This window comes from Colletotrichum orchidophilum (genome assembly GCF_001831195.1).
Source record: "Colletotrichum orchidophilum strain IMI 309357 chromosome Unknown Scaffold_33.1, whole genome shotgun sequence".
Lineage (NCBI taxonomy): Eukaryota > Fungi > Ascomycota > Sordariomycetes > Glomerellales > Glomerellaceae > Colletotrichum > Colletotrichum orchidophilum.
In genome coordinates this window covers 269,700-290,710 of record NW_019172989.1, presented here as the reverse complement: position 1 = coordinate 290,710, position 21,011 = coordinate 269,700, and the positions used below count along the sequence as shown (strand labels likewise).

General features: G+C 53.3%; 10 protein-coding genes across 10 annotated transcripts; 4 read left to right on the top strand and 6 right to left on the bottom strand.

Moving 5' to 3' along the window:
• Positions 1 to 228: 228 nt before the first annotated feature.
• Positions 229 to 1,521, top strand: CORC01_04953 (uncharacterized protein; the record flags this gene model as incomplete). The annotated part of the gene is made up of 1 exon (XM_022616600.1): positions 229 to 1,521. One exon carries the CDS (start codon positions 229 to 231, stop codon positions 1,519 to 1,521), a length of 1,293 nt encoding a protein of 430 aa, XP_022476962.1.
• Positions 1,522 to 1,739: 218 nt separating this feature from the next.
• On the bottom strand, positions 1,740 to 2,684 carry CORC01_04952 (D-isomer specific 2-hydroxyacid dehydrogenase; the record flags this gene model as incomplete). Its single annotated transcript, XM_022616599.1, has 1 exon — positions 1,740 to 2,684. One exon carries the CDS (start codon positions 2,682 to 2,684, stop codon positions 1,740 to 1,742), a length of 945 nt encoding a protein of 314 aa, XP_022476961.1.
• Positions 2,685 to 5,113: 2,429 nt separating this feature from the next.
• CORC01_04951 (glycosyl hydrolase family 47) lies at positions 5,114 to 6,772 on the bottom strand (the record flags this gene model as incomplete). The annotated part of the gene is made up of 5 exons (XM_022616598.1): positions 5,114 to 5,263; positions 5,332 to 5,585; positions 5,643 to 5,862; positions 5,931 to 6,142; positions 6,193 to 6,772. 5 exons carry the CDS (start codon positions 6,770 to 6,772, stop codon positions 5,114 to 5,116), a joined length of 1,416 nt encoding a protein of 471 aa, XP_022476960.1.
• Positions 6,773 to 8,057: 1,285 nt separating this feature from the next.
• On the top strand, positions 8,058 to 9,143 carry CORC01_04950 (uncharacterized protein; the record flags this gene model as incomplete). Its single annotated transcript, XM_022616597.1, has 2 exons — positions 8,058 to 8,404; positions 8,477 to 9,143. The coding sequence occupies 2 exons, from the start codon at positions 8,058 to 8,060 to the stop codon at positions 9,141 to 9,143; spliced, it is 1,014 nt and encodes a 337-aa protein (XP_022476959.1).
• Positions 9,144 to 9,466: 323 nt separating this feature from the next.
• Positions 9,467 to 10,702, bottom strand: CORC01_04949 (uncharacterized protein; the record flags this gene model as incomplete). The annotated part of the gene is made up of 1 exon (XM_022616596.1): positions 9,467 to 10,702. The coding sequence occupies one exon, from the start codon at positions 10,700 to 10,702 to the stop codon at positions 9,467 to 9,469; it is 1,236 nt and encodes a 411-aa protein (XP_022476958.1).
• Positions 10,703 to 13,016: 2,314 nt separating this feature from the next.
• Positions 13,017 to 14,249, bottom strand: CORC01_04948 (tat pathway signal sequence; the record flags this gene model as incomplete). Its single annotated transcript, XM_022616595.1, has 3 exons — positions 13,017 to 13,335; positions 13,390 to 14,048; positions 14,106 to 14,249. 3 exons carry the CDS (start codon positions 14,247 to 14,249, stop codon positions 13,017 to 13,019), a joined length of 1,122 nt encoding a protein of 373 aa, XP_022476957.1.
• A 214-nt stretch (positions 14,250 to 14,463) lies between these two features.
• On the bottom strand, positions 14,464 to 14,763 carry CORC01_04947 (uncharacterized protein; the record flags this gene model as incomplete). The annotated part of the gene is made up of 1 exon (XM_022616594.1): positions 14,464 to 14,763. The coding sequence occupies one exon, from the start codon at positions 14,761 to 14,763 to the stop codon at positions 14,464 to 14,466; it is 300 nt and encodes a 99-aa protein (XP_022476956.1).
• A 180-nt stretch (positions 14,764 to 14,943) lies between these two features.
• Positions 14,944 to 15,150, bottom strand: CORC01_04946 (uncharacterized protein; the record flags this gene model as incomplete). Its single annotated transcript, XM_022616593.1, has 1 exon — positions 14,944 to 15,150. A coding segment is annotated over one exon (207 nt), but the record flags the coding sequence as incomplete, so codon positions are not given.
• A 1,066-nt stretch (positions 15,151 to 16,216) lies between these two features.
• On the top strand, positions 16,217 to 17,429 carry CORC01_04945 (uncharacterized protein; the record flags this gene model as incomplete). Its single annotated transcript, XM_022616592.1, has 2 exons — positions 16,217 to 16,754; positions 17,074 to 17,429. The coding sequence occupies 2 exons, from the start codon at positions 16,217 to 16,219 to the stop codon at positions 17,427 to 17,429; spliced, it is 894 nt and encodes a 297-aa protein (XP_022476954.1).
• Positions 17,430 to 19,402: 1,973 nt separating this feature from the next.
• On the top strand, positions 19,403 to 20,545 carry CORC01_04944 (uncharacterized protein; the record flags this gene model as incomplete). The annotated part of the gene is made up of 2 exons (XM_022616591.1): positions 19,403 to 19,763; positions 19,884 to 20,545. 2 exons carry the CDS (start codon positions 19,403 to 19,405, stop codon positions 20,543 to 20,545), a joined length of 1,023 nt encoding a protein of 340 aa, XP_022476953.1.
• Between the last annotated feature and the right edge of the window lie 466 nt (positions 20,546 to 21,011).

The window sequence follows — 21,011 nt, the reverse complement described above, 5'->3', positions numbered from 1 at the left end:
TAGCAGGTAAAACGCCCTCCGTGCCCCCCAAAAAGATCGAATAGAAACATAAACACAAAACACGTGCCTTGAGCTTCTTTATTTTGGCTAGTTGCTTCTCATCATTCCGTCTCATCACAATCTCTCCCCTCAGCAGAACATCACCTCGATTCTTCATCACATCCCACGCAACCGATTACGACAACCGACGCAGTAAATCAACGAGCATCTCCCATACGAGCGGAGAAAATGGAGAACGACGGCGAGGAAGACGTAACCTCCATCGCGAATGTCGCGAAGGCTAGGGCAAGAGTCATTGCGGGGAAGTTTAAGTATCTTCAGGCCCCTCCCGACATGGATATCGAACTCTACAGGGCCGATAGAGCAAGGGAATTGTCTCAATTCCTGGTTCAATATGGCTACGACACCGTTTCTGCCGAGTGGTTCTCGTGGTCGGTAGACCTCAGAACATGGAACCAAGTCCAATACAAGTGTACTGCTGCACCACTCCTCGAATATCAAGTGTCCAGAGCTCTGCTAATGTTTTCTGAACTAGTGGGCAAAGCCGGGGATTTCGAAGTGTTCCCTTGGATAGATGTTGAACCAGTTTGCAAAACCACGACTCCCGAGGACGCCTCCACCTGGTTCAATGTCTTGAAGGACATCATCAAACAACAGGACGATCTCCCGGCGTTGGAGCGCTCGAGGTTGAAACTGCCACTGATGAAGGGGGAGCCTCTCATGGTACGAAACACCCCAGGCATCACTCCCGTGGAGCAACGTCAAAAGATCTGGGACGACATCTTTCCCGGCAAAAAATACCCCCACGGTCAACCCTTCGAGATTATCATTCCCTCTGCCGTTAGGATATCCTCGGACATCATTTACGACGTAGTTCAACAAGAGAAGAGTCTCCCAGCTGCGGTCACCGTCGTCCAAGTCCGACGAGTCCACCGGCGTGGACACTTCGTCTGGGCGTTTATTGTCAGCTACGCGCCTCAAGTCGCCGATAACCGGATGAACCGCATTACCATGGCCTTGGCCTACCAAGCCGTTCTAAACTGGGCCAGGACCATCATCGTCACCGGCAAAAGCCTAAAGCTCAGCAAAGCGTTCAAAGAGTTCGAGCTCAAGCTCGAAGATGAAGGTGACGCAGAGGATACTCGCATGCGAGGCATGGGAGACCAGATGGACTTCACGCCTGAGCAGCTCGATCTTTGCGCCGAGGAACTTTCCTTGATGCCATGGGTGTCAGTCGCCGACTATGCTGCGTTTCGCGTGGGGGAGTGGTTGAACAAGGAGGTCTGCCGTACGCCCGCTGAAGATCGCCACAGACTGCTCCGAGATTGGTGCCAGCTAGAGGTGGGCGTCATGGACCGCACCAATTTTGAGGGTATGACGCGAGAGGACCTGCAGAAGGCTTGTTATGAAGCATGGACGGCCAAGACTCAGGAATGGAAGGAGACGTTGGATGTCACGGCGTGGTCGTGGACCGAGGAGGTGCAGTGGGCGAAGAAGCTCATGGAGCCCTATGCCGTCTGAGCTACATGGATGCACAATTGATGGGAAACAATGACCACGCTCAAACCATTCCTCCCTAGCCAGCTGTGGCAGTTTTCTGGTATCTGGGCAGGAGGTGAACAGGGCAACGCGTGGGCTGAACTCTCTCAGCTCTGAGATCGTGAGGTCATCATGTATGTAGTATTGTATCAAGTCTATTAACAACAACCACGCTTTTGTCCATTGCACTCCGCCGCACCTCAGATGACGTTCTTCAATGCCTGACTAGCACGGAACCGCCTCAAGTTGTACGCGATCAACGCCTCGGCGCCCTGCGGCCGACCGCCAGCAGCGTGCGGCGAGACGACAACATTCGGCGCCTTCCACAGACGGCTCGACTCGGGCAGCGGCTCCGTCACGAACACGTCCAACGCCGCACCACCAACCTCGCCCGCCTCCAGCGCGTCCACCAGAGCGTCTTCGTCAATAGACGTACCGCGGCCGACGTTGATGACCCAGGCGTGCTTGGGCAGCTGCTTGAGGCGCGCGGCGTTGAGCGCGTTCTTGGTTGAGTCGGAGCCGGGCAGAATCATGACGAGCGCGTCCGTCTCGGGTAGCAGCTCGGCGAGCTTGTCCTCGCCGTACACCTCGACGCCGTCACGGATACCCGCGTTGCGAGCGACGCCCTTGACCTGCGCGCCGAGGCCGCGGAGGTGCGGGGTGAGGGACTTTGCAATGTTGCCAAAGCCCCAGATCAGGACGCGGGCGTCGCGGAGCGTCGTGAAGGCGCCGGCGGGGCGGTCTGGCTGGGGACCGCCTAGGTGGCCGGGCCACTTGGACTGGAGCTGGTAGTCGCGCATCTCGTAGAAGCGGCGGGCGGCGTTGAGGAGCAGGCCCAGGGCGTGCTCGGCGACGGTGTGGTCGTGGAGGCCGGAGCCGGTGGTGACTGTGACTTTGGAGGTGTCGAAGCCGGCGTTGAGGACGTCGTTGGGGCCGGCGGCGAGGGACTGGATCCACTTGATGTTCTTGAGGCGGGCGGCGGCGTCTTTGAGGTTGTCGGCCGAGTTTGTCCAAGTGACGAGGATCTCTGCGTCTGTGTGCTCCTCGGGGATCTTGGTGTTTACGTCATAGGGGACGAGGTCGACGGAGAAGCCCTGGAGGCTGTCGACGTCGAGCTTGAGGGACGTGGGGTAGAGGAGCTTCATGATTGTGATGTGGATATTCAAGATCTAGAGCGGTTTGTTAGTGAGCTTTGCCTCAATTGACAACCTCGTGTGGCACTGGGAAGCCTTACATTATGAGAGATATAATGGGAGGATGAGAGTGCCGACGAGATCAGAGAGAAGCATCAAAGAAAACAAGCTCCTAGTAGAAATGAGCGAGGGGTCACGTCTGGTTTTACCTAACCTCAGGGCAAGGTAAACCGATGACGGGGAGACCGCGATCCAATAGAACAATGCGCTCGACATCTTTCGCGTAGGCGGGGGGATGGACATCCATGAACGGTTGGATGGTGGGATGGTGGGGGAACACGACGGTCACCACCCAGTCGGCATCAAGTTCCGCACCAAATTCCACTCCACAGCATCCAAAGAGAAGCCATCCAGCTGTTGCTGGCGCCGTCAAGGTGGGGGAGGGGGCGGGGGAGGAGGAGGGGAAAGAACCCGAATCGCTGCTAACATGATCCCAGGAGCACTTTGCGTGATGGGAGCCCCCCAAATACCTCGATGGCCCAAACTAATTAAGTAGCGCATCGCATTATGACTCGTCTTAACCCGCAACTCACTGCGTAGCACACGTGTAGAAGCGGAGCGTGAGTTCGGAGAAATTTACTACTATTGGACGAAAGCGTGACCGAACTGGCGAGCTACAGTGTGCCGCGGGTTTCAACGGCTATTGAAGCGGCACAAACCCCGAGATTTAGTTGCGGCAACTCATCCAGATACTTTACCCGCTGCATTCCCGGCAAAACGCTCTTTGGGGGGTGCGGGGCAGTTGGGTGGTTGGCGTCTCTTTGAGATGAAATCGTCTGGTCGTGTGATTCGCGAGTGCTCCAAACTTAATCGAGGCTATCGAAAAGCCAACGCCAAATCCCAGGCGGCTTTTGATCGAATTTCTGATTGCCGTCAGTCTTTGTCTGACTTCTCCAACGAGTTTCGGGGAACTTTCGGGAGTATGCCATTGAACCTTTCACAAAGGCCTTGGTAAGGGCAATCGCTTCGGCTCTGCAAGCTTGAACATTATCAAGTCATCTTAAGCCCCGAAAGCTCACATTGATAGCCGAAACCCCACATGTCGGTGTCATCGATGCACTTCTTTCAGTCAGATCCAATGTGAAACCACGCGGGTGACAAAACACATAACCCCTTTCAGACTACCTCTTTAAAATTCACTAGATTAAACTAATGATTCTCAAATTAAATAGGATAACAATGAAGTCTTTTTTCGTAACTCAGCTTATTTTTTTTTTTTTTTTTTTTTTTTCCAATATTAAGGTCTGTTTAGGGGTGTTTTTGGGCGTGTTGCTGGGAGTGCGAGCAAGTACGGCGACGAGCTAGGTATTTTGTCACCAGCGTGCAGATTAAGCCACGCGGAACTAAGTGGGGTATTCGCGTGCATCGCTTCATTCGCCCGGATAAGGACCTGGAGCTTCTAACGTGGACGAGCAATCCCAATCCGAGAACTCCCAAGCCTGCAGGTGGTTTCAACCTACCCAGTTTCTCGGATTTCGGCTGAGCCCGAGACACTACAAGGCTTGAATTGAGTTGGTGCTAACTGCTATGGTAGTGAGCAGACTGAAATACTAGACTTCTGTTGGCCCGGATACAGTTGTTCCATTCACCACGGAATTATTCTGTCAAGATGTTGATTCAGCATTTGAGATGCGAGCCAAGCCTCGGTTAGTTGATCCGCTATCACTTAACGGACCGAGGAGCTCATATTCTTTTAGAATCATAGCACCACTTAAGCAGGTAATTAAATCCAGCCTTACAAGAATCTTCCTCGTGTCACAAAAATGGACATTTATGCAGGCCTTGTATTGGCAACTTGAGGTTAGAAGCCCAGTTGGCAAGTGTGCCGGTCGCTACTTTTATCCGTACACGCGAGCCAGCCCTTCATAATAATAGATTTGAGTTGGAAAGTTTTAAGATTAGGCTGCTAGACATCCAGACAATCTCTCGTCACGTTGGCATCAGCAGAGGAAGCAAGCATGCCATACTTTACATGGCCGTCAGTCATCAGCAGCCTTGTTTATTTTCCTTAATTATTTGCAAATTCATTTGGCTGAAGGCTCTTTCGGCTTGCCATATCCTTGAGGAGTTTCAGTCGCCATCTTCTATCCATAGCCCTGTAGCAACAGTAACTTGTTATAGTCATTGTGATTGGCTGAGTTACGGTCAATCACATTCTAATATCAACATCATTCCTAAAAATCAGCCGACGGCGTACGGATGATGAAAACACTTGAACTCACGATGGGAGTAAAGACCAAGCAGGTATGAAGCATGAAGCACAAATCTGGTGCTCAAATTCAATATGATTCCCATCTACCAAACCTTTTACAGGACCTTTCGCACCAACTTTCATATCCCTACATTGGCGTGGTTTGCCAAGGATGATTGTGAATGGCTAATCAGCGCGGTAGTCTTGCCCAACCAGTCTTCAAAGAGCCTTTGGGCGTGAACCTAGGCAGAGGATGCGCCTCTGTGTTGAAGACGACCTCGGTCAAGGGCATGTAGTCTGTCGGCGAGAAAAGCAAGTAGAAGTACTTCAGAGTTTCGGCCTATAATGAACAAGGTCAGCTTGAGCCCTACTCTGTGTAACACGGTTCATTCTTATGATAGGACTTACCAGCCAAAAGCTCTCCATGTTGTCCCTCGTTGCTGCGGGCACCGTCCGCACATCATTCAGGCTAGTGTACCCCTCCCCATCGAGCACCAAGGTGTGTTCCTGGAACGACTGGAAAATCTTCCAGCCCCATTCCCGGTACATGGCGTTGCCGGTAATACGGTACATCATGAACAGGCTCTCTACTGTCTCGGGTCTTTGCAGGTTATGAGCGTCGAGAGGCTTAATGATGAAATCCTTTTTCCATTTCGACAACGCTGTAGGCCCTGTTAGGAGACAGAAATGTCCGCACATGAGAGAAAGACGGGACGGACCACTGCTTTCTTTCCGTAGCCACCTATCGCCGGGTCCAGGCTGCAAGTCCGCCTCGGTGGCGTTGAACCATGCAATCTCGGGGGCGAGACCGGTGTCTGTGACGGCGTACATGCCCCAGCAGGTGTTCATGATCTCCATGGCGAGTTCAATGTCGTCTTCATGCTGAGGAGTCCAGTCCGGGTCACGGCGGGCTTCCGCTAGGGGGCGTCCTTCTGTCGCCTGTCATGACGGAGTTAAGTATCTTCATTACTGAAAGATAATTGAGCGGGAAACTTGGGGGTACTTACAGCCATGGCGATTGTGCCAGGAAGGAAGCAGACGAGATGGTCCATCTTGGGAGAAAGCGCTCCTCCTACACCAGTAGGAAGCTCCGCAACAAATTTCAGGGCTGCGTTCCGCGTTGTTGTGACGAGATGTTTCGCGATGCCGCCTAATGCGTCTTCCCACATGTCACGGTAGATGACTTCGCCCGTCTGGAGGTACTGCTTCGCAAGATATTCTACGCGATATAAGCTTCAGGTACAGCTCGCACACGGTGGTGGCTCTTACCATAGTACGAGTCGCCTCGGCTTCCAAGCCGTATTTCCCTCGTCGTGAAACGCCCGTGGCTCGGGTGCACAAAAATGGGAAGTAGACCGCCCTCCATCTTCTGGTCATCCAGCACCTTCATGACACGCTCTGCCTTTTGCCAGTAAATATCATTCCCAGTCAAATGGGAAAGGTACTTCATCTCGAGCTGCACAGTAGCAGCCTCCGCCGTGGAGGAAGCCCCACCATCCGCATGCGAGACGATGCCTTGCCTCTTGCCAATGTTGACACTTGCATACGGGATCCCGGAATCGGAATCAAATGCAACCAGGAGCCGGTCCGCCAAGTCGATCGCCTTGGAGAGGTAGACAGAGTCTATGTTGAATGCGGCGTGCGGCAGCTGCGTTGAGAGGTAGTGTGCTGAAAGGAGACCGCCCATCATGCGGATCGTAGTCTCGAATGTGTTTATGTCTTGGTCTTGGTCCCAGGTTAAGCTGCGGTGCAGCCATCTCCGGGCGTCGGCTAAGGGCTGGGTAAGATTCATGAGCATCATCGTGTCCAGACTGTCGACGATGATCCAGCCTAAGCCCTTGGGAGACATATTTTCCCCTTTCTTGGACAGGGGATGAAAAACGTCATTGCCTTGAAAATCGTCAAAAATTTAGTCGCATTAGAACAACACGAAGACATGACGAGTTAAAAGTAGGACGGCTTACCCCACGCATGTTCCTTGTACGCATTCCAGCTGGTCAGAAACGCATCTCTTACTTCCTCTCTTCTATCATTCCAGTCAACAAATTGTGATTGCGGGCTGTATGGCGTGTGTCCAAAAGCATGATCAGAAAAGTATCCTGTAAGGGACAGGCCGATGATTCCAGAAACAAATATGCCAATGAGGATGTTGCGTATTCTCCGTTTCAGTAAAATTTTCCTCTCGTTGGACAAGCGTATGGCAGCTCGAATATCTCGACCGGCCAGACCAGTGGCCTTAGATCGCGTGGGTGAGTTTCGGCCTCGTCGATTCGGTGAGGAGCCCATCATGAGGTTTCTGCGGTCAATGAGTGTGTTTGGACCAGAACCAGACTCGGCCGTCCCTCCAGGCCTCAACGAAGGGAATTCGTCAATTAAAAGGACTAGAGGAATGAAGGTGTCTTCCATTCAAACCAACAATCAGGAACGCCAGGGCGTAGCGCCCTTGGCTAGGAAGAGGTACCCGGTGATTGATGCTGTCCATGACGGTAGATTTCAATTTGTTTCATCATGAGAGGCGTACTCTAGTCGTCTTTCTCATTCGGACATTGAAAGGAGCAAACAAGCGCCCTGTGATTCTATTGGGTACAGAAGAATTGGTAACGACCCGATTAACCTGGGCATCTCAAGATCTCGCGATGCTATTCGCCCAGGTTCCACAAAACAGTTTTTGGAACTCGGGGGTTGCTCTTATTTCGTCCCGCGCGCTACGACCGGGAATTGCGGCCATAAGAACATGGCCTGTTGTCGGGGCCTGTTTTCTCAAGATACGCAAGCGCTGGATTTTTTTTGGAGTTTGATCTAGGTTCATTATGCCTAATATCACAATGCGGACAAACAAGACCCCGGTGCGTAAATGTTGGAGTTGATTTTGGAACCAACGACCGCAACCATGCAGGTATTCCTTCCACGCCATCATGTGGGACAAAACGTGCCGGCGTGCCGGTTCAACACGTTATAGGTCTGTTGGGTACGTGTTCGAGTTACAGCAATGGCAATTCAAGTAGATCGTGTTAAACCTTGCCTTCGTGGAGTCCTCTGAACCAAAGACGTGGGCAATCTCATCCATCTTTTTCCCCATCATTATTCTCACTATTGTATAATATAGAGATCATGGTCTGAATGCTTTGGCCAAGATGACAACAGCGTATCCCGCCGAAACCAACCAAAACGGCACCGTCACGTCTTTTATAGCGCTCCCGACTGTTTTCACACCACCAACCAGCTGTTCGACAATCTATCGCCTCAACGGCTTCACCCTCGCAGCTTATGATCCAGGTTACGGCATCGACATCGACACCAGAGTACGATGTGCCCCTCCAGCAGTCACAACGTGGTGGGAACAACGTCGTCTGGGCCTCAACGATGGCGAAGGCCATACCGCTGTCAGCATTGGGCCTTTGGTATGTCCTGACCGCTGGCCAACGGTTGCGATATCAGTCAAGAACGATACCAGAAGCACCCTTGCTATGTGTTGCCCTGCGTAGGTCTTGTTTTTCCATCATGGATAGCTCAGCAATCGATAGCTTTCGTTTCTGATCACCTAGTGAGATAGAGACTATACTCTGATCAAGGGCATCCCTGGAACCATTACAGGAGAGTGTCGTTCAGATCTTCTTTCCGGTGCGGTGATTACTTACGCATCGACGTCCGCCCCAAACTCGTTAAGCTGGACAATGGTGACATCAACCCTCACGGAACCGGGTTACGTTGGCGCCATCGCAGTGCTTGGGTGGACCTTTCAGGAGACAACGACCAAAGCTCCTACGACTTCAACAGCAAAATTCGGCGATAATGACGCAACTGCGACTCCGACAGAGGCAGTCAATATCTATACCCCCACTCTTCCCCGCGAAACTACACACTCTGATCCCTCCTCGACCACGACTCAACCGACTTTGGGAGCAACCTCTGAACCCGAGCCTGCCGGCCTTCCATTGCCCACCACCATCGGAATCGGTGTCGGTGCTGCGGTAGGGGGCATCGCGTTAACCGCCCTCGTGTTCTTCCTCTGTCGTAGAAAACGCAGCCAGCGGTATAAGTCAAAGGAGATTGCACCAGTCACCAAAGAGCTTCATGCAAAGCCTCTCGAGCCGGACAAATTTGCATCTCCCACGCGCTATCACGAGCTCTACGTCCATCAGCAGGATAGAAACCGTGAAGCAGCAGAGTTACCCGTTCCGCAATACTTCGCAGAGCTAGATGGAGGAGGCCGGCGTTAAAATTGGCCACTCTCGGCAAGATGAGGATTTGATGATGTAACCCTTGCACAAGAATATAGCGAGCCGCGGGACTGTTTTGGGAAGTGTCGAATTTGTCTGGCTTTAGGGATGCCGATTGTATTGCGGTCGTATCTGTCTATTGGGGAGCTCGTCTGATGTAGATATGATGCTAGAGATATATGTTCAACCCTATTGTAATTGTAGTCAACCCAATCTTACCTCATGAGATGGCCTCTGATTATGACTGCTCAACTTTATCGAAACAAAGAGAACGACTAACACAGCCAGCCCTGAGCCATTTTGCTCTTCCGGATCGAAATGGATTACAGGCCCAGCTTCGCCAACTCGCTCTCCAAACTCACCCGCCACGCCCTCGCCTTATCCCCTTGACCTTTGGGAGAAGCCTCACAGATCGCCCTCGTAAAGTTTACAACCCTCTGCACCGTCTCCTGAATGCCCCGATACGGCCACCCCGCGACAACCTCAACCTCGATCCCCTTCTCGCGACAAATCTCTCTTGCCCACCCCCTCATCAGGTCCCTCTCCGCCTTCTCCACCTGTTCGTCCTTGCCTCCACCCCAAGGATACAGAAATGCGTTGGGCGGATCCCACCTCGGCCCCGGCACCACCCCACCAAACTCCCAATCCAGAATGCCCGTCACCGTTCCCTCCCCATCAACCATGACATTGGCAAGATGCAAGTCCCGGTGCGCGAGGACGTACCTCGTATCGTCCACCTCGCCCGCATGAACCCGAACATACTCGCGATACGCCTCCAACCTCGGCACGAGATCCCTCATCCACTCCAGCAGCGGGTGCCTGCCAATCGCGTAGACGTACTTCTCGACGCTCACATCAAGATGCTCCGCCCAACTCGAAAACGCACCCCCGACAGGATTCAACGTCTCCGGCGTCTCCCCCCCGGCGGCGTCCAGGCCCTCGCCGCCCCCGGTAAGACCACCCCAATAACGTTTAATCTCAGGCTCCATCCAAAACCACTCGTCCACAACCGGGCCCGGCACGACCTCGCCTCCCTCGCCGACCCTCAACCCGCCAACATGCCTCCACACGCCCTCGGACCTCTCCCACAACTCCGCGAGGAACCCGACGAGCTGCTCGACAAGCCGCCTCCGCGCACTCTCGCCCAGCCCCCAAAACACCTTTTCCGCGCTCGAACCGGGGACCCTCTCCAGCAACGTAAACTCGTACCCCAGGGCGTTGTCGGACGAGGCATCCCACCGCAGCACGGCGGGCACCGGCACGGAGGTGTGTTCTCGCACCCAGCGCATCACGGCGACTTCGTTTTCCGTCTTGATGCGCGGGAGGTGGGGTCCCGCTACGCGCAAGACGAGCGTCGTTGTGCCGTCTCCGTTGGGCCGTGCCGGTGCGAGGTGCGCGGCGGCCGAGGGTGGGAAGTGGAGGAGGTAGATGCTGTGGAAGGCCGCCGTCACCGTCAGGGCCTCTGATTGAGTCGGTTTTGGGAGGCCGAGGGATGTCGAGAACGCGGCGATTTCGGTGGGCGTCAGGAGGGGTGGGAGGTGTGCCGCGGATTCGGCCATCTTGAGTGATTTCGCAAAAGTTGGGCTTCTATGGCTTTGGTGGTTCTACTATTGAGTTTTGGGGTGTATTTGCCAAAGTAGAGACACAGAGTCGGGTTCTCGAGGACCGTATTTATCCTTTTTTCGTCTGACCAAAGTCTTTCTTCCACCCCCCTCCCTAGAACACACAGAGTTGCCTTCTCTAGATTAACTGTCACTGGACGATGTTGAAGCAAAGTAAGCGCTACGGTCTCGGCCCCACATACCTAATCAATACCGGGCCCGGCGCCGATGAGCGGGTCCGATTACCCGGATGAGCCATTCTGCATCATTCGCGCCCCATCCACACCTTGGGGGAGTCACCCCATCATCCACATCCCCCATCTAGTCATATCAATTGAGAGTTGAATATCAGCGATCCGAGTGACATCCGTCCGCTTGCAAATTGCCATTCTGCAGTATCCGAGGCACGAACAAGGCAGAAACACCCGGCTGGTATAGTTCGTTTCCCTGGAAAGTGGAAGAAGCCTTGCTGCTCCACTAGGTGCCTACTTATACAACATGATTGAACTCTCCGAATCTCCTTGAGTCACAGACCCCAGAGTGATTTGAGCAATTCATGGGCAGTTCATCTCCAAAAGCCCGCACGTACTCGTTCTACAAGCAGAGCATCGTCCATCTTGAAGAGCAGGATCTCGAACAACGTCAAATAACCTACTGATACTCACATATCTTTACCTCCCGCCGCTCCCGTCCAAGACATACGTATGCCGTTCCTCTATTCCGAAGATGGAGCCCGACGAGTTTTGAAATGGCGGTCGGTCCTTGACCGGCAACCTCCGTCTTGCCTTTGGCAAACATCATCGCCGATTGGCGATACAGAGTCATTGCGTTCACATTAGGAAACTCAATCCGGGACTCATGGAAAACTCCGACTACCTCAGCCAGTTCTCATTGAACATGAGACACATGCCTAGCAGCATCAATATGATATCAGACGCACTGTTGAAGCTGCCTCCAGCTACGCGCGATGAATCCAAAAGGCCCACGTTGGCTAAGACACTGCTCCTCAACATAAAGCTGGGCACTCAAGGTATCTTATCCAAGAGCAAAGTAGTGAGGTCGTCATTCAATATAAATACTCTGAGTCCGACATATCAAAAGGAAAGAAAGAAACTCACCCGATATCTTGACCCCCGAAAGTCCAAGACCACGCACCACCATCAACAGCATATCCCCACTAACACCACGAGATAATCATTGTCAGCAGCTAGCCATTTTTAATTTTGCCCCACGCTGCCGAACCGCCCGACTCGGATCATCGACGCATTACTGTGTCCTTTTTGTCCAGCCAACACGAGTCGCGTTTCTCAAACCCTCAAAACCCAAACTAAACCCAGCTTACCCCTGCCAACCAACCTGAAGACGGGGAGGTGTGCTCTGCAATACCGGCAGAAAAGAGCCGCGTAATCAATCTCAACAGCCACCAAGCCGGACCTCACGAGACAGTTACCGAGACTAAGAACAAGACTCATCGTTATCATGTTGTCCTGGGGTTTCCCACATTGAAGAGTATCAGAATTATAAGCCAGGTAATTAAATTTTAACCTGCCTTCGCATCTTGGCCAACCACTAGGAGCGTTCTCTTGATGGTCACTTCTGCAATTACAATCCGCGGGGATGACCTTCTCCCGTTGACCAGGAATTTCCGACGCCGCTTTCGCTTGAATCTGGGAATCGGGACATATGATCACTTGAATTGGTATGATAGCCTTGGAGCTGACTCGCGTTACTTTGTCTTTGCCTAACTATCTATGGCCGTCTCGTTAATATTTTACCATCATGTTTCTGGACTTATTAAAATGCTATACATTGGGGGGACTCCCGAGCCCCGTGGCACATCCCCGACAAACTTAGTCTCCCTACTAACCTAAGAGTTGCCGTCTCGTACGTTTACACCAGACTTTTCAGGGTTGGGCGTCATTAAAAGCCATCAGTTATTACAAATCAACCCGCAAAACAGATAGAAAAGCAAAATCCAAGATAATTGCCCATGTATGTATAAGTTTCCGTCAATTAGTCATGTTCATACAAATGTGCGCAGCTGGCTTGTGTTAATATTATCTTGTCCTAGCTGCAAATGCCGTGTCCAGGGATTTCTTTTCCATCGACTTCCCTCCATCCATCGGCATGAAACCAGGGTGCACTTGAACTCAAAATAGGCATCACGCATCCTGCCGCATCCTGGTCCAGCTTACTGCGTCAGTTGAGTCGCAATGCTTCTTCGCGACGCTGGTTCTTTTGCTGTCCCCGCCGGTCGCGCACCGTTGGTTGTTTACGCGTGAACGGCCGGGGCAGCGACGGGAGCAGCTTCCTTGGCGGCCTCGGCAGCAGGAGCGGCAGGCGCAGCGGCAACGGGAGCGGCGACGGCAGGAGCAGCGGCAACGGGGTTGGCAATCTTAGCGCTGGACAGACTCTGCTGGGCGACCTGGATGATGTTGGCCTGGCCGAGAGTGTTCTGGGGGAATCGAGCGTTAAAGCCAATGACATCGCGGACGGCAGTGAAGGTTTGAGGCTGGACCATGAGTCGTTGGGTTGAGACGAGCCACTGAACACCCTCAGAGCAGGGAGGAGTGGTGAGGGAACCCATGTAGCTGCAGACAAATTAGAATATGGAAGCCAAGGAAACTATCAAACATGGATCGTACCTTTGGAAGCTGCCGGCGGAGAGCAGGGTAACAACTTCTTGCATGTTCAGTGCGCCCGTCTTAGTGACGGTGCCAGGCTCCTTGATGGCATCGAGAGACGAAAAGACGGTTTCGAGCAGGCTAGAAGAAGCAGCCTCGGATTTGATGGGGTTGGTTCCCATCGCAGGAATAGCCTTCGGGGCTTCGACCGCCGCTCCAGTAGCAGCGCGGCGGGCCAGCCTGGTGCGGCGCTCGGCGGTGGTGTTCCCTCTCGCGGGAGCAGCGTCAGCGACTGGGGCGGCAGCGGCAGCGCCCTGATCCAGATCGATGTAGGTACCAATGACGGCAATCTCCTGGTTGGCCCCCTCGAATACCATGTGCATCTCCATAGCCATACTCTTCCCAGCATCGAGATGCTCGCTCGGCAAGTGGAAGTGGAACTGTTGCAGGGTGAAGTTGCTGCCTCCAACTTGCATTGATCCGCCCTTGGCAATAACCTCGACAGTGGTTCCAAGGTTCTCAAACTCAGTGCCCTCAGCCATGTCGGGGATCTCGAGGTTGATGGAGTTTCCGGGGAGAACATTGAAGGAGCCGGCCACCATGTCGATAGGAGACTGCGTGGTTCCCGTGGCGCACAGCTGGTTAGCAGTAACATCCAGAGCTACCCAGTTCAAAGGGCCCTTGATGAAAGTGTCAGTCTTTGGGTTTCTGGCTTCTTGGGAAGAGAGATCACTCACATTGCTGCCGGTGTAAGCAAAGTTGTTAACCTTGACCTTTCCGTCCTCAGCACGAGGATCCAAGTGAGTTCCATAGGCGCACGAGGCCAGGACCTGGGAGACAGAGGCGGCGAAGAAGCCGAAAGTGAAGAGACGGGAAGACATTTTAATAAAGCTAGGATACGGGACCAGCGCGTAGGGGGCCTAAAAAGGATCGAAGGAAGGGAAGAATAGAAGCGAGTTACAAAAAAGTGAATTATTGAAGAAAAAACGTATGACCAGCCCTATAGGGGAAGAAACGAAACGAGCGGGAAAAGAAGTTGAGGGTGAAGAAAAGACAGATGATGAAGATGAGAAACGAGATGAGCCGAGAGAAGAATTACGTTTGCGTCAAGATGGCATGATGTCTATATAGTCTGGATCTGTAAGACTGTAGTCGAGAACTGGTTATCGCGGTGATCGACTTTACAGGTCCAAGAATAGCATTGATGCTCAAGAACCCATGAAAAGGTAGCCGGGGAGGATAATTAGCGAGGGACGGAATCATGGTGAGGATCTTGGCATGTGCTTCATCCAGGGTGCTGACAAGCACTGAGAGGCTTAGAAGGAAAAAGAGAACGGGTTGATGAATGAGATTGAGGGTTCCCTGTGTTTGGGAATGAGCGCCTTCGTTTCCCATGGTATCGCGGGCGTGTTTCTGGCGCAGGACAGGGGGGCCATTCAAGCTTCTCCATCCAATACGACTGCTTGTCATCTGGAATATGGGCCAGGATTGTGCCATCCGGCCAAGCCCGGGCGAGGCTATTGAGACGGAGGGGGAGGGCGGGTTGGACAAGAGAGCGGAGAACCAGGGTCCTAGTCATGTTGACAGGATGGGCGTCCGTCGCCAGGGTGAAACTGCCAGGCTCCGGAGGATTGGACGGGGTGTGGGGAATATGGCCACTCTGTCGGTCTTGTTCTTGGCCATGTCAACGGCTGTAAAGAGTACCCCTGCGTTGGTCAAGTGGAGGACGGCGGAATTGGCGGGAGCGATGTCCAAGAGAAAAGACAAGAGATGGGGCTCTTTGTCCAAGAGGCCCAGCAAGACACCCAAGAGAATACCAAGAAGGCGGGGAGCAGCACTGGAGCACGAGACACGATGGCAGGTGGTATGGTGCTACGTGGGCCTTTGGTACATGTACGTACCTTTCCATCCCTCGAACTGTCTCTGGACCACGTGCAGAAGTTTGGGGTGAGAGCGGATGGGAAGGTACCCAGTAAGGTGCTCTATGCTGGGTTACCCGTTGGGTGAGGACGCTGGGGATGTGAAGAAAAGGTGGTAAGTGCGATACCTGCCGCATGCTCTGAGCAGGAACTTCGGGTTAAGGTAACCCCAGGCGTGTTCATTCCTTTCGACAAGCGCTGAGTAATACAAGGAAGATGGTAGTTGTATCCGCAAAGGGCCTTCCTTCCTGGTCGTACGCGTGGCAGAGTCGGCAAAAGACTACCCCGTACAGTCAAGGTAATGGCAGGCGGCGACCAGGGATGAGGCAGTCCACGGGTCGTCAAAAAAACCTTGTTAGCCTTTGGTAGTGCTCTAAACCTTAACAGCCTTTAAGCCCATAACCTACTGCTCTAGCCTGGCTCTGACACTCTGTCACGCTGAGTCTGTTCGGACGACACAGGTGCATTCAGACCCGCTTTTCCCACCCGTCACCGCGTGCTGAGACGACGCACGGGACACGAAGCAGACAGTTCCAGGCCGCAGCAGGAAAGAGTAAGTTGACCGCATGGCGCCGCATGGAGGGACCTAATGTCACCTGGAGCACCTCAGATGAAGCACGTACCTGCCTTACTTTACTGTACTTTGGACCCCTTCTTTCTTTCTTGCGTTGCAGCCAAGCTGCGAGGGAGGAGAGCCGGACGACATATCCAATAGAGGCGCTAAGACTCAAAAGATGTTGGATCCCGTGTAAAGGCGAGAGAGTTGTGAAAAGGGATGACAGGAAAGGGGGGTGAAGGAGAAAACAGGTGATTTTTGCAGAGCCAAGAGGTGAAATGGTTGCCAAGTCAAACCACTGTGGATGGAACCTAAGTGCACCCTGGGTAGCGTTCCATCCAGACGGTACGCCGCTGGGAACCCCTTCCTTGCTATGGATAACCTCCACTGCCTTTACCTGGTAGGTAGTAACCGCCAATCCCTCGGTTCATCCCCCCCTACGGCGCCTCTACCTGCTGTAGGCCGCCGTCTCTGTCCACCCGTTCGCCGGCCGCGCCTCTCGCCAAGTCTTGCACCTCCTGGTTTCTTCTGGGCGCGTCTCACGCCTATCCAAGATGCCGGGGCCTGCGACAAACCTGCGCCTCTGCATCCCGACTTCACCATTTCCCTAGGCGACATCGCCATCGCAGTAGCATTCGTCTGCCCTTCAACCCCAGCCCTTTGCCTCCTCGAGCTTTCTACTACCCAAGGTACCTTGTTCACGTCTTCAGACTTCCGCTACCCTCCCCAGCAGCCCATCGCCACGCCTCGCCGCGCCCCATCTGTCAGCTATGCCATCCCTCTCCGCGCTCCCGCCAACCGTCTCGACCTCTCCGTCGGCACCGCCTGCCTTCCTCTGAAGCTTCTTGGCGCGCTCCAGACGTCAGACGGCCCCTCCTTTGGCGCCAAGTCCCAGCGCCTACCGGAACCGCGTCTGATGTTTTAACGACGACATGGGAAGCCGAGAAGCTATCCCCATCTCCTCATCACCACGGTGTGCCTGCCTGCCGGCCAGCCTTTTGGATATGGCCCCAACTGAACGACACGGTTCTTCGACGGTCCGTACTCGGCGTCCGGCGCGCAACTTACTCAACTCGGGATTGGCCCTGGTCTTCGCTTTCGCTCTTTGTTTGGTGCCCCAACTGTGCCGATAACTTGCCAAGTTGCCCAGCCTTCTCGTCTCCATCACACACGAGAGTTCTCAATCTGAATACGACGTCGCTCAAGAGGTCGAATGACACTCTTTGACAGAATTCCCTTGGAGAATCCCGAATGCCGCCTTGGAGGCCAAGGCTGTCTTCATCTCCATCATCACCAAGGTTTCCGACCTCTTTTCTGCGGCGCATAAACTCCGCAGATGGCGACTGGCGAGCGTGAGCCAAGACGACTTCTTCTCATATTTCATCACCACCGCCCGCAGCATTCGCCTGTCAGTCGGTTCATCCAACATCCGCAGGATCTACGTTGTCTACGCTGCCACTGTCACTTGGCCTAGGATGATGCGCACCGCGGCTGGAACGTCTCAGCGGGAAACACTGACGTTGCTTCTCTCGCCGCTTCTTGAAATGCTTTATAAGTGGAACTTGATCTCGAATTCGGACGTCTGAGTGTATGTCTGAGGAAGACGCAACGCATCAAAAAGCAGCAAGAGGAGGGACAGTTACCACTCCTTCAGTGCGATGGGCGCTATGCACTTGACAATGTCGTTTTGACGGCAACTCTTGAATAGGTCCTTCTGGAGCAGGTCGGCTTGGCTAATAGAAAAGACAGTGATTGTCCCCGGGCCTAAGAGGTCTTGACCTCAACAAGAAGTGGAGCTGAGCATCCGCATTCCTTGCATCCCTCACGTCCCGAGGCAGACTCTGCGTTCATGATCGGTTACCAGTCCTCTGTTCTGTTGTAAAGAAAGTCTGAATGGATACGGCTTTGGGACTGTGGCCAGAGCGGACACAAACGGTGCCAAGCACCTGCCGTTGCTTTCAGGGCTAGCGTCGTAACAATAGGAATCTTCTCCGCACGTTGCAACATCCGAGTTTGTTCCTACCCCTTGTCAAACACATCCTTAATTCTTCCAGGGCTGTAAATTGGCGATTGGTCCTACACAGGCCGCATTCCTCGGCGTCTCTATCGAGCCCTGCAGCACTTGGCACTTGGCTACTTGTCCCGCCGTGCCTCTCCGCTCGCTAATGCAAGCCTCTAGTACTGTCCGCCGAGCGAGACAAGCAAAATAAGCTTCCGCTGCCCAGGCTCTAACCATAATGAAGCGTCGACGGTTGTCCTAGGTGGACGAGACCAAGGAAACAAGATTGATGGCTGGCGTTTGATTTCGTCCATCCTTTCCCCAAGGCTGTGAATAGACCACCGCAATCACATTCTCGTCAAATATGCCGTCAAATGTGTTCCTTTCAGCAACTCTCAGACTTCATAATGTCGTGTACTCAGCCCATGATCGACGACTCGAAACGTGGGCCCCCTTGATGATGAAGAACGCGCGTAACCCCCCGCCGCGTATCACGAAATATTGGTCTTTGTCGCTGGCTTTGCTTATTGGTGGAAAGGAGACGAGGAGGCGAGGAGTTGAGGAGGCGAGCAGACTTCCGCGAACATCATGGCATTCGATTCACTACCTGACGGATGGTTTGCAATTCACTTCGTCCGCTCTCGTTCCGCTGACTCATCGACCTATCAAGTGGTAGGCGTCTGGCCTGGAGGATCGATGACGCAAAATCGTTGCGGCGAGCTCCTGCCTAAGTAGGCTCCATGCAGAATGCTACCCGTCATCTGTATGAACTATTTTGCACTTACATTTTCCACTCATAATTAGTTATTCTTCCGACGGGATTGACTATCCCTAGCCCGCTCGCTAGGCCGGATCTCAACCCGCACTCTGAACCGCTTCCCGAATCGCTTCCTTTGACACACTATACCCTCATCGTCAAGTCCTAGACACGATTCTACCTCCTATATATTTCCATTATTCTCTGAGGCTAAGGAATGACTGCCATTCTTTACTTATGCCAGATGTCGAAAAGACGCTAGCTTCCCCGGGGGGGGAAGGAGACCCATTCACCGGCCGACGCCGACCGTGGAGAAGTGGGACCATTCGCTTACTGAATTGGGAATGCGAACAACCACACGCTGCCAAAGGAACCTACATGTACTTAGGTACACTCCACTCCCGCGCCTGAATGTCTGGCGTTCACGGGCGTTGTTGGCTGAACAGGGACTTTGGGTGGACTAGCCTGACCATTTAAGGAATGGCAGTGATGAACTCCGATAGGCAACCAGAGATTGATGCCCCGATGGCTCGGGGTTGGTCTTTTCACTAGCGCGTCCGCAAACTCCGCTTTGCTAACCCGCTGTACTAACCCGCTGTGCTAACCCGGTCAGGAATGCGAAGCTATCCGAACCTCATGTCGTGGTCTATAAAGATGATTCAATCTTTGACACCTGATGAATCTGAGAGAATTCTTTTCATTCTTTTGGGTCGCAAGTAAAATCGCTCTCCATTTTCTTTCCCTTCGACTCCTCTTCATATATATATATATATATATATATATATAAAACCTAATCATCAAAAATGGTGACCCGTACTCATGTCCAACAATCCAACGCCAAGCTCACAGAGCACACGTCCCCACGAACGGCCGTCTTCGTGGGCGGGACGTCAGGCATCGGCAAGCTTACGCTCATCGAGCTAGTATCTCTCGGGTTCCCCATCACAGTCTACATTGTAGGACGCAAAACAACGGAGCCGGCCATGAGAGTGGTGCTGGACGACCTGCGACAAAAGAACGGCAAGGCGGTGCTGGAATGGGTCGAGGCAGAAGTATCGCTGCTCGCCGAGACACGACGGGTCTGCGATTTGATCAAGGCCAAGGAGTCGAGTCTTGATTTCCTGTGCTTGACGGCGGGCTACGCGCCGTTTGGCGGGAGGAATAGTGAGTTGACCAACGCCAGCCTGCCTACCTGCCCAGTAATTTACAAATCGCGAGCCTCGGATGAGTGAAGCAATGAAATCATGATGCTGATTCTTTTCCCTTGTTGGGTAATCGGCGTAGACACCACAGAAGGCCTGGACATTACGCACGCACTGGAATACTATTCCCGCATGCTCTTCACCCTGAACCTCCTCCCACTCCTCCGCGCCGCTCCTTCTCCGCGTGTCCTGACCGTTCTCGCGGGAAGCATGCTCTCCACCCGCATTGACGCCTCCGACCTCAACCTCGAAAGGTCGGACAGCCTCTTTGGGTTCCGGACGCAGACACACATGGCCAACATGAATAGCCTCTTCTTCGACCGGCTCGCGGCCGACCCGGCGAATGGGGCCATCAGCTTTGTGCATAATTGGCCGGGTGCGGTGGACACGGGGAACATGGCACGGTATCACACGCCTACGCGGTGGTCGCCTTGGCCGTTGACGCATCTTTTGAGGGTGTTGTTTTTGGTGATGGGGTTTGATGAGAAGGAGGCCGGGGAGAGGCATGTTTATATTGCGACGAGTGGGAGGTTTGGCGGGGCGGCTGGGCCCTTGGGGGAGAAGGAGGATGGGGGGAGCCGGTGTAAGAATACCCGCGGGCAGGAGGGGGAGAATGGGTTGTTTTTGTTGAATCATAAGGGGGACGTTTCGTATAGCGAAAAGGCTTTGGAGGAGTTGAGGGGGGAGGTGCAGGGTAAGGTGTGGGATACGACGATGGAGATTTTGGGACCATATTTGGGGTGAGGGTCTGGTCGAATGGCGGAAGGAAAGATATCACAGGGCGGGCGAGGCACGGATATGTGAAAATTTGTTGGCGAACTTTCGTTGTTTCGACTGAGACTATTTTAATGAACTAATACTTCAATGTGTTGAACCCCTAGCATGCTGCCCTCGAGTCGGTTTCGACCGATTAATACAAATAATTTTGAGAAGCAAGTGCTCCAAACGGTTGAGCTCGTCAGAGACATCACTTGCCCAGGACTGTGCTCTCATGCTGCTTAATCTCTCTCATGCAAATTGCCACGAGAGTATCTAACGACCTCCTCGAAGCTGTTTCGGCCACTGCGCTGCTTCGACTTCAATCTCTGAGCAATTTGTAGACCATCACTTTGTAAAGCGAATGCCGAAACAAGCTCTTGCCCCGTACTTTCAATGATACCTATAGATGTGTGCAATCATTGACTGTCAACTTTCTCTCCTATGGGGTGGT